Raw genomic sequence first — 15258 nt, forward strand, 5'->3', positions numbered from 1 at the left:
GGTATTGTTACATTTTTTAAAGATAAATTTCATTGTAATCCTACGTTAAATCTAAATATTTAAAAGGATAGAGCATGACAGCCAAATGTGGTAAGGCAGAGGAGAGAGATTTCCTAGTAATCTATAATATTGACATAATTCTGGGAAAACTCTTCTCTCTTGCTCAGTGTAACTCCTGAAAGAAAAGTTATTTCTTCAGAGAAGAAAGTTGTCTCTTATTATCTTTGTGGTTTGTAACCATTTTAGGGTCTGATTTAGTCCTATACATTGTTTTCCTCCGTAGTCAGATCTCCCTAACTTTGAAGCGTCTTCAACTAAATACATAAAGTGCTTTCTGTCTTGATGGTATTCTGCAATACTGTGAGATGGTGACATGACATACCTCATCCCAACCCATGCAGCACATAGAGGTAATACCAGGAATTTTAAGGATTAATGATGTTTTTAGTATTCTTCTGTTCTACTTATAAACTGACACTTCCCCTAGACAAATGTGCATTGTCCTGGGAAGAATTCAAAGGGAAAGGGAAATTATCTCATTATTCTCAGCTCCCACTCCCCTTAGAGAAATTTAAAAAGCTGAGCATTTCTTCCTGAGCCGGGCTGGCCTCCACCCCAAAATGTTCCGTTCTTAGACAGGCAAAAGAAAAACAAAATGTTTTGTTTTTACTACTCTCCTGAATGGATTGAGCATAGATCAGGCTTCCTGGGTATTTGAGAAGGGACATCCTAAGCCCATATGTTAAGAACTCCACCCAGATTCAATAAGTTGATAGGAAAAATGTAAACCTCTGAAACATCAGGTCTCCTAAGAAATGAGGTGAGGACTTAGGTGCAAAGGAAATGGAAGAGCCTACAAGACTAGCCAGACATTTTGTGAATACTAGTAGTGTCTAAGTTCCTTAAGAAATCACAGACAGGAGTGGGTCTCCAATAAAGGGTAAAAAGAAATGTAATTGAGTAATTATAGAATGACATGTTGAGATGGGGAACAACACGGTACTTTCACACAGCATTAGTCTGTGTCTTTGGGGATGATGTTTTTTGCTTCTCAAAATCAGACAATCTTTTCCAGAATTAAATATCCCTCCAGTTTTATTCTCAAAATTGCAAATTTAAGTGGGCTTACTTTCTAGCCTTTTGAGATCTTGTTTTCTTGGCAGGTACAGATGTTTTGGGAAAATGTCTCCTCAAGTTCTTATTTTTCCAGCATCTTTCATGTCTCAAAATTAGTTTTATCTGAGTCTTCCTCTAACTGAAGTGCAGAGCAAAATCTGCCAGTTCTTTGGACAGTGGCTGCTTTCATATTTACTTGTTTGAGTAATTTTCTCATTAAAGATTCTTGCAAGGTAAAGCTGCAGGTGTTTAAGACACTGTAGGATAACTTGAATTACACCATATTGTACTGTCCAATGTCCCAAATGTTTTGTTTATTCTGGCAATTGATGCTGTGTTTTTGTATTTATTACTAAATCTGTCGTGGTAGCACTTTCATGGGATGCAGGGCGACATTTTCTCCAGAAGCCGCTGCAGTGCCTGTCCCTTATTTTAACGTGCTGCACAGCTGGCAAGTAACACTGAGTGTTACTGATATTTCACACGACTCTGTCAGGCTATTTATCTGTGTGTCCTCTGCTGCTCCAGAATCACCATGATGAAAAGTCACCTCTGGGTTGAGTTGCTGGCTGGGTGCCAAGCACTGCCCTGTGTGATTCCAGCTCACATACCTGTCACAGTCCTGCTGGCTAAGCAGTCGTGCCTCGTGCTTCAGTGTGGTGCTCTGCCTGGGTCTTATATTTCATTTGTACCTGCTCAGTTTTTAAATCTTTCTGAAGCACAGATGCTGCAGGGCTGGAGTCCTGTGTTTTTGATCAAAATTCTCACATGTATGTATTCAATCCCATACTCTGTTCAGATTTCCACTTTGCAGTTAAACTATTCCTTACAGACATGGTTCAGCAGTGCATATTGCTTTTCAACATGATCTGTTCTCATGGATTATCTTGTGGCATGTGACAAAAAGAAACACGTCTTCTTACTCAGTATTTGCCCCTTACCCTCAGTTATACATTGAATTTATAGACATCAGTTGTATTAGGAAACCCAAGAATGCCTGGCAATTTTCCTGGACCTGGATTTTCTGTGCTTGCATGTCTTAGGACAGTTTCAAGAAAGAATTTGGTGTGTTTATGACATCCCCTGAACAATTCATACACTTGGCTTGCCAGAAAAAATTGGCACAACTAAAGGCAGATTGCCTACAACCTGTTTGGTCTGAAAACTGTGACAGTCTATTAATAGACTTGAGCTGGACTGTGATAATTGTTCTCAGTTCCTATAGGTGTGAGTCACATGTTCTGGAGCTGACATGCATTCAAGAAGGCACTTCTGTTCAGATGGCTGCAGCATCCTACTTATTTTACAGTACAAAATATCCTGATCCATGTGCATGGAAGACAACATCTGTGTGCCACAGGAACACAAAACATATTCAGCAAAGTGGTCCTTCAATGCTCTGCGGGCATCTGGCAGCTCCTTTCCACTCCTGCTCAAACCCTAAGTACTGTCAAGCAAAAAGCAGAGTAGCCTATTTTCCTACTTTTCCCACCAGTTTATATTCTTTGGTTTGTGGAGAATTCTCAAGGTTAACTCTTGGAAAGTCCTGCATTCAGAAGGGAACAGGCAATGGTGATCTCCCTGGTACTCTGTTGAAATTATTGGCCTGCCTGTGGTCTGTATCCACAACCAGCATTTTTGCTCAAGGCTCTGATCAGCCACCTGCTCAGCATCCTCCCTCTAGCACCCTCTTGGGAAATATGATCCTACACAGTAAGAGTAAACTGTAAAATTGTCTTGCTAGGGAAGGGCAACAGAGCTGGGGAACGGTCTGGGGCACAAGTCTACTGATGAGCAGCTGAGGGAGCTGGGGGTGTTTGTTCTGGAGAAAAGGAGGCTCAAGAGGGACTTCATCACTTTCTACAACTCCCTGAAAGGTGTTTCTAGCCAGGTGGAGGTCAGTCTCTTCTCCCATGTAAAAAGTGTCAGAACAAGAGAAAATGGCCCCAAGGTGCATTGTGGGAGGTTTATATGTGCATGTCATATAAACTGTAAATCACCTCAAGCCAGAAAAGGTGCATATAAATTTGATTTCTATTTATGTTTACTCATTCACTTCAGTAATGAAAAATGTATTATAAGTATTTCTAAATACATGATTTTGACCAAAAATATTGCATATGTAGTATCCTGTCAAAAAAATTTCAGAATTCTCCACCACATGTGTACTTACTGACAAACAATAATAAATCAATTATCTTTTTGGTTCTTGATGAACATAAAATAGAATTCACACCCCTTGGTGTGAATTATCTTTTTGGTTCTTGATGAACATAAAATAGAATTCACACCCCTTGCATGGCAAATATCCACATATATGAGATTGCCATAAATTGTTCAATAATAGAATGGAAATTCTCACTCTCTCCCTCTTTAATTCATCTCCTCTTTTCTCTCTTCCCTTTCACCCCACCCCTTTATCCAAACCATACTGTTGTATGCTTATCCAGCAGGCCAGGGACTAACATACCATGCCAAGTGCATAATTTCCATGCCAAGTGTGTAATTTACTGATAAAACTGAGAGTTTTTGCAGTTTTTCTGTATATGTAATAATTTGTTGTTCACTTTCATGTTGTATACTTTTTATTTATAATTTATTATAATCATGAATTGCTAATAAAAATTTATTCTGTCACTGCTGCTACAATCTTGAAATATATTTTTTGACAAGAGTTGCAACTGTCTGCAGATGCCTACAGTGTACAAGCCTACATCTGGACAAGTCACCTTCAATCATTTTTAAAGGCAATGAAAAATAATAGACACTTCCAGAGTTCAGTTTTCTCTCACACTTGAAGTATGCAGTACAGAGGTCTCATCTTTTGCTGCCAAAAATCTTCAGCGAGAATACTAAAATCTTTTTGTCTCACTTATCACAAAAGTTCTTCTGAGCATGTTTCTCATCAGAAGAAAATCCTTTGCCTCAGAACCCTACTGTTTTTTTCACTGTTCTAAATTCAGCAGTTCTCCAGGGAGAATTTTAATAGTGTCCTGCTCCCATGAAAGTAGCTGGTGCAGAAGCTATGGATGAACTGATTGTCTCAAAGTGGTTGGACAACTGACAATGTCAGCAATGTCCAGAAGGACTCCAAGAGACAAAGGTCACCTTCTCATTTTAGGAAAACACTGTGTAAAGATCTTGAAGTTAGGAGCTTTTCCAGACTTCAGTGCATGAGCACGTCTGACTTGTTACTGGTAGTTGCCTGCAGAGGTTATTGGAGGCTGCCTGCAGTGGTTGGTGGCAGCCACACCAGAGACATCCTGATAAGCTCCAAGACCTGCTGGGCAAAAGGTCCGTATGGACTTCATGAGTACTCCAAAAAATTTAGGAAAATTGACAGAAAGTTGTACAGTGGCCAAAGTCAGTGATAATTTCCAACACACTGTAATAGAACTAAAAGACTTTTAATTTTATTGAAAAAATTACATATTTTATTAAAACAGTCCACTGATTGATCTATGAACCCAAATTGAAATGGTGATCAAGGGCAATAGGAGATGGGGAATGTCCCTGCATTGACAGCCACATTCATCTTTGTGTTGACAAGAGATCCTTTGTGTGTAAGGTGGTTGGGTTTTTTCCCTATTCTTCATGCAAGATAACACATTTAATTTTCCTTTACTAGATTAATTATATAGTTTAACCATTCATCTAGATGTCACTTTTACAAGGACAGTTTTATGTCAGATGTTATATCTAATTGGTAACTAGGAATGAAGTCCATCTCTGGAATAAATTCTACCTGCTTCATCTTGCAGTCTGAATAATAAAACATTTGTTCAGAACTCACACCTCTCAGAATGAAAAAGAAAAAAAAAAAAAAACAAACCCCAAACTAAAAAGCCAGAACAATGGAAATAAAGAACTGTTTTCTCTAGCAGAAAAATAAATATAAATTAATTTCACAGGCAAACAAAATTGGTTACTGTATGTCTGACTACACTGAATTATGATCCACAATAGAAAAACCTCTGTTTTACTACAGGCCGAGTTCTGAATTGCTTTGAGTCTGTGTGGGTGTACATGGAAATCATATGGGAAAAAAAAAGAGACAAAGCTCTAGGAGGAAGACAATGTTGAAAGCCTCATTTCTCCATATACACTAAGGGCAAAAAGAAAGTGGATATACATGCCTGTATTACAGTTACAGATCTGTCATAACAGGCATACCTGAAAGGAATTGTAACTGATAATATCCAGGTAAACATTGCCAAGCAGAGTTCTTCCCAGAAATAACATTACATGGCTGAAATACAAAAGGAGTTTCATAACACAAGAGGAGGTGCTCGGTTTCATCATATTGTTAGAGAAGCCTCGTGGAGCCAAGTGCAGAAGCTCATAATGGAGGCAAAAGTCTTCTTTCTCCTTGTTACACATTTTCTGATTGAAAATATGAGGCATATTCTAGACAAAAATGTTGTGTACATTCACATTACCACTTTGTAAATAAACACCAGGTGAGTGTAATGGGCAACTGACCTCTGCTATGATCTAATTTTTGCAAAAAATACACAGAATTTCACAAAGTATTTGTCTAGTATAATATATGCAATCTGAAGCATGACCATAAAATTTTTTTATTTGTGGTAGTTTTGACAGCTTAGATGTGTTTTTCCATTATTAATTGATAAAGAATATGAAAAGGGGGTTATGATGTTTAAGTTACAAATGAAAGACAAGTTCCATTAGGAATCAGAAAAAAATGAACTTATGCTAATAATCCAAATTAAAAAAAATAAAAATAAATCATATTTTTTTTAAGTTTGGAAAATAAATTAGCGAGGAAATGAAGTGTGAAAGTGTTCATAATAGCCTGAAAATACCATATGCATTTTCAAGAAATCAAATGCCCAGGTCAGGGAAAAAAAGGTCATAATTTAAGACAGGGAAGGTTTCTATTAGATCTTATGAAAACTTTCTAATGTAGTGGTAGTTTAGCATTGTAAGATGTTATATATGAAGGCTATGGAAATCATAACCATAAGCGTCCCTCATCAGACACTGTTATTGCAAACTAAATCCAGCATCTTTAATGCAGAGAGTCCTATGGGCTATTACATTTCATTTCTCTTCTCACTCCCATGAATCCTAGCGTACCTTTACAGAATTTAGCTTGCTCAGTGACTTCTTCTTCCTCTAATAGTCTTTTTGACTCCCTACAAAGATTCTCATGATTGTTTATCTTTCCTTCCTGAATGATACACTGAAATATTGTACCGTATGACTTAATGTATGCCAGATTGGAACACACCTCTTTACTTACTTTAAAGAAAATTACAAGGATTTGATAAACTTTTTTGAGGCTGAGGATTTTTTTCTAGAGCCTCCAAGTATGTGGTCATTCATTGCTTTTGACAGGATTCCAAGACTCAAAGGGGAGTCCAGAGTGAAAAAAACAGTATAAAAAACCCAACAACAACAACAAAACAACAACATGAAAGCAAACAAAAAAACCCCAAAAAACCCCCAAAACCACCAAAAAAAAGTGTGCATGAAATTACTGCAGGTTAACTGAGGAGTTCCTAGTTACCTCAGAACACACTTGCTGATTTCATTCAGATTCAAAATGACCATTCAAAACGATTCCGACCATCTGGATTAGCCACCCTAATGTACAGAAGGGCTGACCTGGACCTGTGAGGTGAGTCAGAGTGCTCAAGCTGGGCAGCAAGGCTCCTGGTGCAATCGGTGGTAGGAGCCTGTCACCTCCAGGAGAGCGCCTGAACTCTCCAAAGAGGTGTTGAGTGTGAAATTGTCAACAACAGAAAATGCTAAGAAGATCATAAAGTAAGATGGCTCTGTAAGCTAGTGGTTCAGTTCTCTGTAGTGAATGGGCACTCAAGTGTACATATTTTTCTTTATATCTAGTACTTGCCAACTGGTAAAACCAGAATAAGGATGCTCTCCCCTCTTTTTGGAGTGTTAAACTGATCTTTTTAAGTCTGACTGAGGATGAGAGATAGGTGGAATTATCCATGGCTGCTCTGATCAAGATTATTTGATGGACCTCATGGCATAAAATATAACTCTGAACCTGACTGCATTCAGGGTTACATCATGCTGGACAGTGAATATTAGGATTCTCTTATTTAATCCCAAGATTCTTAATTGTTCTTCAGGTTTTTCACTGGCACCAAAGTAGGTGATCTGAAACTTATCCTGTGTGTTTTTCACAATAGAAGCATATCAGTTTATGTGAGCCTTATTGCCTTAGGAGATATGAATGGATCTTTACTTCAGAAAATCCTAGGATGTTTTGTTTCTTTAAGGATGTATTCGAGACTTGAACACAGCTATTAAGGCAAGGAAATTGTTTAACTACTTTAAGCTACTTTAACTACTACCTGTTTCCTTCTTTTGTTGAGCATTTAATAAAAACTAGAACATTTTTTACGTGGTGATAGAAAACACAGGTCTTGGGCTGAAACCTCATATTTAGGGAGATGTTTTTTATTGTTTTTGATAATTTTATTTATTTTGAACATTTTATTGTTCCTAATCTTCCTTCCCCTCCATCTCTTATTGTTTCACTAATTGATAATTACAAAGAGCCTGCAGAGGGAGTTTTGCAATAGTGGAGCTGTTCAAACAAGATTTCAGGGAAATCTTATGTTTTGTGTTATCCAGTCAGAAATTACATTCATAGTTCAGCCCTAGATTTTCCAGTTCTGGACTGGCTTGTGCTGCATTTCTGCTCAGCTCTACACGGAAAAAGGCCTGATACCTACTTGGTGCATTTAAGTGCTATGGTTACACCAAGCATGGTTAGTGATATATGTCAGGGTCCCTAATAACTCGGGGAACATAGGAGCTGGCTCCTTACACTGCTGGCAACTAACTGATCAGCAAGAAATTTGTAAGCATAAATGCATGCCTTGCTTCCAAAAAAGCTTTCAGTATTTCCATTGGCAGTGTTTATAAAGTACATTGCTGTACATCTTTTCCGCACAGCCTCTCATGCTGCTCCCATGACTCCCTTTTGCTGTATGTAACAAGTGCTTAAATGCAGTAGAAATTATGCACTTATAAGTGCACTTATAAGATGCACTTACCACTTTGTTCTAATTTTGTATGCATTGTTTCCTTTTCTATATATTTTCCTCAGTTTCTGTGCCTTAATTTCACGGCATTACACCAGGAGTGGAGGGATCCAAAGATAAAGCAAGGTTGGCAAGATGCTTCCTGAAGCCCTGTACTGATACTGGATCTGAAATGGGGCACCTGCTGCTTATGAGCATCCAGCTAACATGAAGCTGAAGAGCAGTATAAAAAGGAAATAAGATAGAGAATGAGTCAGTCCACCCTCTGCAGGCTGTGGGTCCCCCATCAGCCCCACTTATGTGGGTTTCTCTTAAGAAGGAGCACAAGGAAAGATAAGAGTTTTAGATTACAATACCCAAGAATGGATGACAGAGAGTCCTGACCATCTCCTGTTTATATCAGGTACACAAACCACAGCAGTCCCATCCCACTTCTGCTGGACCATTACTGATGGGCATTCAAATTATTTGAACATTTAAGTAACCAGCAAATATATGTCATTAACAGAGAACTGAGCTCAGTCTGGTCCTGTGGTTTTGATGTTTATCTAAGTCCAGATAGAGAAAATTCTAAAAATGTAAGTCAAATTACATGATGTACTAGCAGTCTAGAAACCTTATCTTCAAACACAGAAAAATTACTCCTCTGCCAGGTTATGCTGTTGAGGAATTCAAGGAGTTTAGAGTAAACTCATAATAGGTATTGAAAAAAAGAATACGTGTTACCTTCTTTTTTGTACACCACTTCACAGCACCTCAGAATAACAGTCAAGCCCAGTATTTTGGAGTGGTTTGTTAAGCAGTCAAACTAGGAGAAGCCAGCTCTGCAGCATGTATTCCACTAGAGAGCTCCAGTGCAGCAGCAGCAGCAGCAGAATTTGGGATTCCATCACCATCCTGGTTATGGGTTCTCCACATCCTCCCTAGTGGTTTGTTCAGGTGTACTTAGCATGGGACCCTCCCAGTCAGGGGCAATGATGAGGACAATTACACATGACTAAATTCTTGGCAGGATACATCATGCAGGTCCTTCTAAGGACTTCCAGGGTTTGTGCTTGAATAACATGAAGTGAATGTATGACCACACCTCAAACCACAGCCCACCACCATACCCCCCATCCTCAAACTCATAAAGTCTCTCTCTCTCTTCCTTTCCTACAAACCCTTTTTATTTCCCCATTTTGCCTCTTAGGGTTTTTTCCTTAGAGGTGAGATTTGAAGCAAAACAAAAAAAGGTGTTATTATTTTTTAAAGCTGAAATCAGAATTTTACTGGACTTCATAACACATATGACTGAAACCCTAAAATAAAAATACTGTTAAGTAAAATCACACAGTTCATAAAAAGATAGAAAGAGATGGGAAAGCAAATTCTGTATGCAGACTGGGAATGAACTAGTGAAATCCCCAAGCCAAGTTTTTTCACTTGGAAAAGTACTGAAGAAGACACACAAAAATACATCTATAATAAATACATTTATAAACAAACTTTTCTCTTAGAATGAGCTTTAGTAGTCTCCCTAAGAATAGAAGAGCTATGTCCTCTAATGGAAACCTGAAATTAAATGAAAAGTCTGAAGCTACCCTTAGACAGGCTAATGCAATCCTCTAGAGGAGATTTCAGAGAAAATAAGATTATACTGTCCTCATCTCATGCTGCGCTGTATCTTCCCTTTCATATGTTCTATAAAGCATTTAACATGAAAAGTTCTGACATTAAACCTTGAACCACAGGATTAATCTTTATTTGTTCTGGAGACACATTTTTCCTTCAGGTTTTCTCACAATATCTTCCTAGACTCTAGCCTTACCTGGCACAGCAATTCCCCATTTAAATATATGCAACAAAAACAGGGCAAGCCTTGGAACAAATACTGAATTTTGCTACTCCAAGAAATAGACCTGGCAGGTGGGTAGAAGTCGTCTGGGGCTGAGCAACTCCCCCTACAAGGAGGGAAGAGGAAGGTGGTGGGAAAATGTGTCAAGCTGGACTTGCTGCTTCTGCTCACTCCTAGGAGACAGGGAAACAAAGGATGGCGTCTGATGTCTGGTGCTGGAAGGAGCTCCTCTTTCCCCTCTCCCCAGCGCTATGCACCAGCCCACTCACCACAGAAAGACAAAACACCTTTGTAAGGCTCCGGTATCATAAACTATGGCAGGGGAGAAGTACAGATATTTGGGGGATTTTTTTCTCTGTCTGCTTTTCTAAGCAGTTGCCTACATTGCCCACAGCCAAATCAATCATCAATAGGCGTGAGTTAATACTCTGTACACCTGAAGCGTGATTTCTAAATCCGCCTGTAAGAGGGAAGAACAAGGCAATCTGGTTTCTGAGACCATTATTGACAGAAATGGCTGTGGGCAGCCTCTCAAGCTATCATTGATTATCTCAAGTACAATATATTTCTGGCAAGACAAATCTCCGTTTGAGCTGATTTAGCCTTCTTTATGTCAAGGTTTATTGGTATTGGTCCAATCTGTTGAGAGTTTCCTTTTGGGAAATTCATCAGGTATTTCTATAAAAACTGCAAACCATTGTGCTCCATTTGGAACATTTTGTACTGTGGAGGCCCTGCCTAGAACTTGTTCCTGCTACACCTCTTTTTAGCGACTGGCTCTCAAAATGTCAAGACACCTTCTTCTTTCTTGGCTGTGCAAACGATCTTTTTTTCTTTTTTCTTTTCCCTTTTTTCTCCATTCATCTTTTTAAAATTATCTTTTTACTCTTTTTATCTTATTGATCCTTCAGGTCCAATACCTGAGTTTGAGATTTGTTTATGTTTTAAGGAAGGGGTGTAAGGATTAACAGAGATAAGATGAAAAGTTTATTGGTGTTTGCCTTTGAGCACAGGCACATGCCTCTGACTGCAGCAGTTGGTACCCAGGAATGGTCAGAAGGCCCCTGTTTCATTCCAGTACAGTGACCTTCCTTTGAGTTATTTGGGGACCCTTGCAGTGGTTCTGAAAGGTGTTCATCTTTCCCTTTCCCTGTAGGAATAGACAAATTTACATCCTGTGTTGATAGTTCATTGCTGTCACTGAAATAACACACTGCTGCACATTTTTCAAAGTCAGAATGCACTTCTACCCCATTCTTTTAAAACTTACATGGATTTTAGTAAGTCTGGATAATGTAGTCATGGCCACTGTCACGGACATGGCTGGGGTCCATAGCCATTCATTCATGGGTGGCATCCACCCATGCTTCCAGGAAGGCTTAAAATCTTTCTAAATGTTGATTACACATTACATACTGACCTTGATTCTTGGAGGCTGTAAACAAAGTAAAGGACTTCCACTTCCCACAGATGATTATTTGTTGCCTTGGTGGTGATTCTCTTTATCAGTGAATGCTGCTTCTAAAATTTTTTTGCCCATTGTGCACAACTGTTGGAGATTGCTTTCTACAGAGGAATGTAGAGGGGTAACTTCCTTTAATGGACTAAAGAACATCTCTGGCTGTTCCTTCTCATTAGTATTTTCTAGTTGACATAGTGAATATTTTTATATTTTTATTTTCCTTAGATGCTTTATGAAAGTCATAAATTCAAATGCTACTTGCCTTAATTTTTCATACTAATGCTTCACCTGAGCAGTGGCTATGTCTTCTACTAGCAATATAACTCTGTGGTTAGGTCTGTAAGTATTTTTGAGGGAGGCTACATGGCTTTTACTTAGAGAAGCACACTTGCCCTGATGTTTTTATTTTGAGGAACTGCTGTACTTTGTTACTACAAAAACCATAAAATGACAAAAAAATTTATGAACTATGTTTAAATGAAGTATATGTATGACTTTTAGTAAGCTTTAATGTTCTACTTGTATACCACCTGGATATAAACTAATAGAGGCTAATACTTAGTGTCAGCTCACTTCTGATTTTTTTGTGTAGATTTGTACCATGGAAGTCATTGAAGCAATTGGAAGTTCCTGGAAAACATAGATATTTTCTGTGAGAATTTAATTTCTTATCAATCTGCTTTTTGAATGAAAAATGTATATTTGCGCTTGTCTTCAAAATAATTCTTTAACTTTGATGATATTGTAATTATTGACAGGCAGGCTTGTTATAATGTCTTCTTTTGAATAAATCGTTTAGGAACATTTTAATTTTCATGTTTCAGGTAACAATTCTTGAATTCAGTCTTTTAATTTCCACTCAACTGTAGTTTTGAAACCTTCCTTAGGAGTAACAGGTATTGGAGAGTGTAAGGTTATACTTTTTTACCCCTTTAAGTTACCAAGTTGAATCAAATGATGAATTTTCATTACTATGACTCGTGAATTTTTCTTCTGCTGCATTATATCAGCAATGTAGATGTCAAGACTTGGTGAAAAATGAAACAAATCCCCAAAAACCCACTTCAAAACAACAAACTCCCAAACCCATTTCCAGTTGTAAAGGGACTTTCTAGGTTTGGTTTGCTGTTACCTGTGTGGGATGTCGACCTTCCAGTTTACAGGATGCTGCTTAATGGAGCTGCTTCTCTCTGTATATGTGGCAAGATGAATGTAATCGTGCTTCCCTTCACTCCCTCTGACTTGCAGCCACTCAGCATTTTGCTGTCCAGAGTCCTCCGTCCAGCACAACCAGCAGCTTCTTGGTTCTGACTGATTTTTTGGCATTTGTACATCATTCCCTTTTAAAGACCCCAATCAAATGTATCAAAAAGATGTGGAAAGATTTGTTTTTCTCTTTAGAAGGGAAGAATATGGAACTTTTCCAGGGGAACACAAAGCTTGGGGAAGGGGATATATTATTGTTAGGAGGTTTTAAGATGCTTTCTCAAGACTGAGACAGAGGCTGCTGTGGTTCTCATGCTTTGCCATTTCATTTGTAACATTTGAAAGCAGTCCTACACAAAAAAAAAAAAAAAAAAATAAAAAAAAAAAAAAAATTGAAAAGAAGTATTTCTGTGACCTGTAACAAAAACAAAAATACAAGTCAAGAAAGCTAAGTCTGAAAAGATACAGAAGGAAAAAATAGCAGTGCTTTTCTAAAACAGAAGAAATGAGAGCCTGGTCCAGACCTTTGAACTACCGCTACACTGTATTATGCTACTCACTTCTGGGAATTTATTCCAAATCTGCTCTCTATCAGTGTGGGATATCCTGTTGGGGCCCTCCCTCTGCCATGTAGCCCTGGGAGAGGGGCCCTGAGGGCACAGACACGGGGTTTCCCTGCCCCTGGTCAGCCTCGTTCCCCACTGGTTGTTTTGTGCTCCCCTGCGCGGGCAAGGACCCTCGGGTCCTGTGATTGAGGAGTTCCTCGGCAGAGCCCCGGCCATGTGGCTGGAGAAATAAACATCTCTGAAACATCTACCAAGAATCTGTCCATATATATTTCTTTCCCATGGGTCTCCTTGTTTGATACATCGTGTTACAGCATCCACACTGTAACAAATGGTGAAGAATTGCTGGCAAGACACCGATCCCTAAGGACAGAAAATTCGTGAGTAAAAACCACTCTAGATGTCTCTCGTCTCACCTTGGTTTGGATATTCTCTCTGGACTATGGAAGAATCGTGGGAAATGTGGCTCTCTGAACCACAGAAAGAAATGTATCTAGAAGTTAAAGGAATCCTTGAACAACAAAACAAGAAAGTGTTTTTTCCGGGAGATCTAGAACATTTTTTTAACTGGCTTTTCAAACATTTCTTCTATATTTCTTGAGACTTAGTTTTTGATATTGAACCTCCTGGAACTAGTCTCGAGTGGTTTTGGTATGGGATCTTGTGCGAGATGGGGGATCAAACAAAACATGCATTAGTGATTGAACTGCTCTGTGGATGCCTTGTGATCACTGAAGCTCTTGAGGAGCATTTGTATGGTCCCATTACCCCTAAAGCAGAGGATCATACTTATCCCGTGGCCTAGACCGCGTGGCCGCCATCCCAGGAGCGCATGACTGCAGCCGTGCCGGCGGAGGTGCCTGTGCTGGATGCGCCCGGCCCCCTCGGGAGCGCGCGCCTTATCGCGGACCCCATCCCTGTCTCGGGGTCCCCGGCCACGCGACCGCGAGTGAGGGAGCGATGCCGCAGGTGCCGCGGGTGCCGTGGGCCACGAGCAGCCAGGAACCGGGCATCGGCGTGGCAGGCCGCTCTGAGCACACGGCTTGGAGAGCCCTGCGGAGGGAGAAGCGGCGGTTTCCACAGCGACACGAGAAGCCGCGCAGCGCCGAGCCTGAACGGGGCCACACTCAAAGCAGCGTGGAGTTTGCGGAGCGGAACCACTCCCGGGGCGCGGAGCCAGCGGCGATGGCAACGCGGGGCCGCGCAGAGCCCAGACACGCGCCGGAGCAGCGCCGCTCGGAGAGCGCGGAGCAGCCGCAACGCGGGGACCCGGCCGAGACGTCGGAGTTGGCGAGGCGGCGGCCACGCGGGACAGCAGCCACGACGAACACGCAAGCACGTGATAGGAGGAGTTGTAGCAACGAAACTCACAGGAACTGTGAAATGGTACAATGTAAAAAACAACTATGGATTTATAACACAAGATTATACAGGGGAAGATTTATTCATCCGTAGAACTGCCATTAAAAGGAATAAGCCTAAAAATTACCTGCAAAGTGTAGGAGATGGGGAAGTTGTACAATTTGATATAGTACAAGGAAAGAAGGGTTTATAAGCAGCAAATGTTACTGGGCCTGGAGGTATTCCAGTCAAAGGCAGTCGTTATGCACAAAATTATAAACAATATCCATCCCAGCAACTTCCCTACCCACAGTCTACTACTTTCCCCTTTTACCCTATACCCAATACAAACCCTTTCCTAAGTTTACTCCATCCCCAGTTTATTCCTAATCCTTTTTTCACCCCATGGCTTCCCTATACAATTCCCTTTCCCTATAATTCCTCTCCGATGCCGAGGGGGGGATGAAAAGGGGGAGGGAAGAAATTAAACCCTCTCCTGCCTCAGTTTCCCCACAAAGCACGCTCAGAGAGTTCTGTCTCCCTTCTGTCAGCCTTAAGATGTTTCAGAGAATCTGTTTGGACATTTAAAGACTCAGGAGGGTGGCTTATTTTGTTTTAAAACTGTTCTTGTTATGTTTATCTAGTTGTTTTCAATGTTAGGTTTTACATCTCTTTTGTTAAAATAAA

General features: G+C 40.0%; 1 protein-coding gene across 1 annotated transcript in view; it reads right to left on the reverse strand.

Annotated features, from left to right (window-relative positions):
* LOC116443123 (guanine nucleotide-binding protein G(t) subunit alpha-3-like) overlaps nucleotides 1–9077 on the reverse strand; it is a 41110-nt gene extending 32033 nt beyond the window's left edge. Inside the window, exon 1 of the mRNA XM_032107015.1 lies at nucleotides 8969–9077. Within this exon, the coding sequence (XP_031962906.1) occupies nucleotides 8969–9077 (109 nt within the window). The remainder of the gene's footprint in view (nucleotides 1–8968) is intronic.
* Between the last annotated feature and the right edge of the window lie 6181 nt (nucleotides 9078–15258).

This window comes from Corvus moneduloides, chromosome 4 (assembly GCF_009650955.1).
Source record: "Corvus moneduloides isolate bCorMon1 chromosome 4, bCorMon1.pri, whole genome shotgun sequence".
In the NCBI taxonomy this organism is placed as follows: domain Eukaryota; kingdom Metazoa; phylum Chordata; class Aves; order Passeriformes; family Corvidae; genus Corvus; species Corvus moneduloides.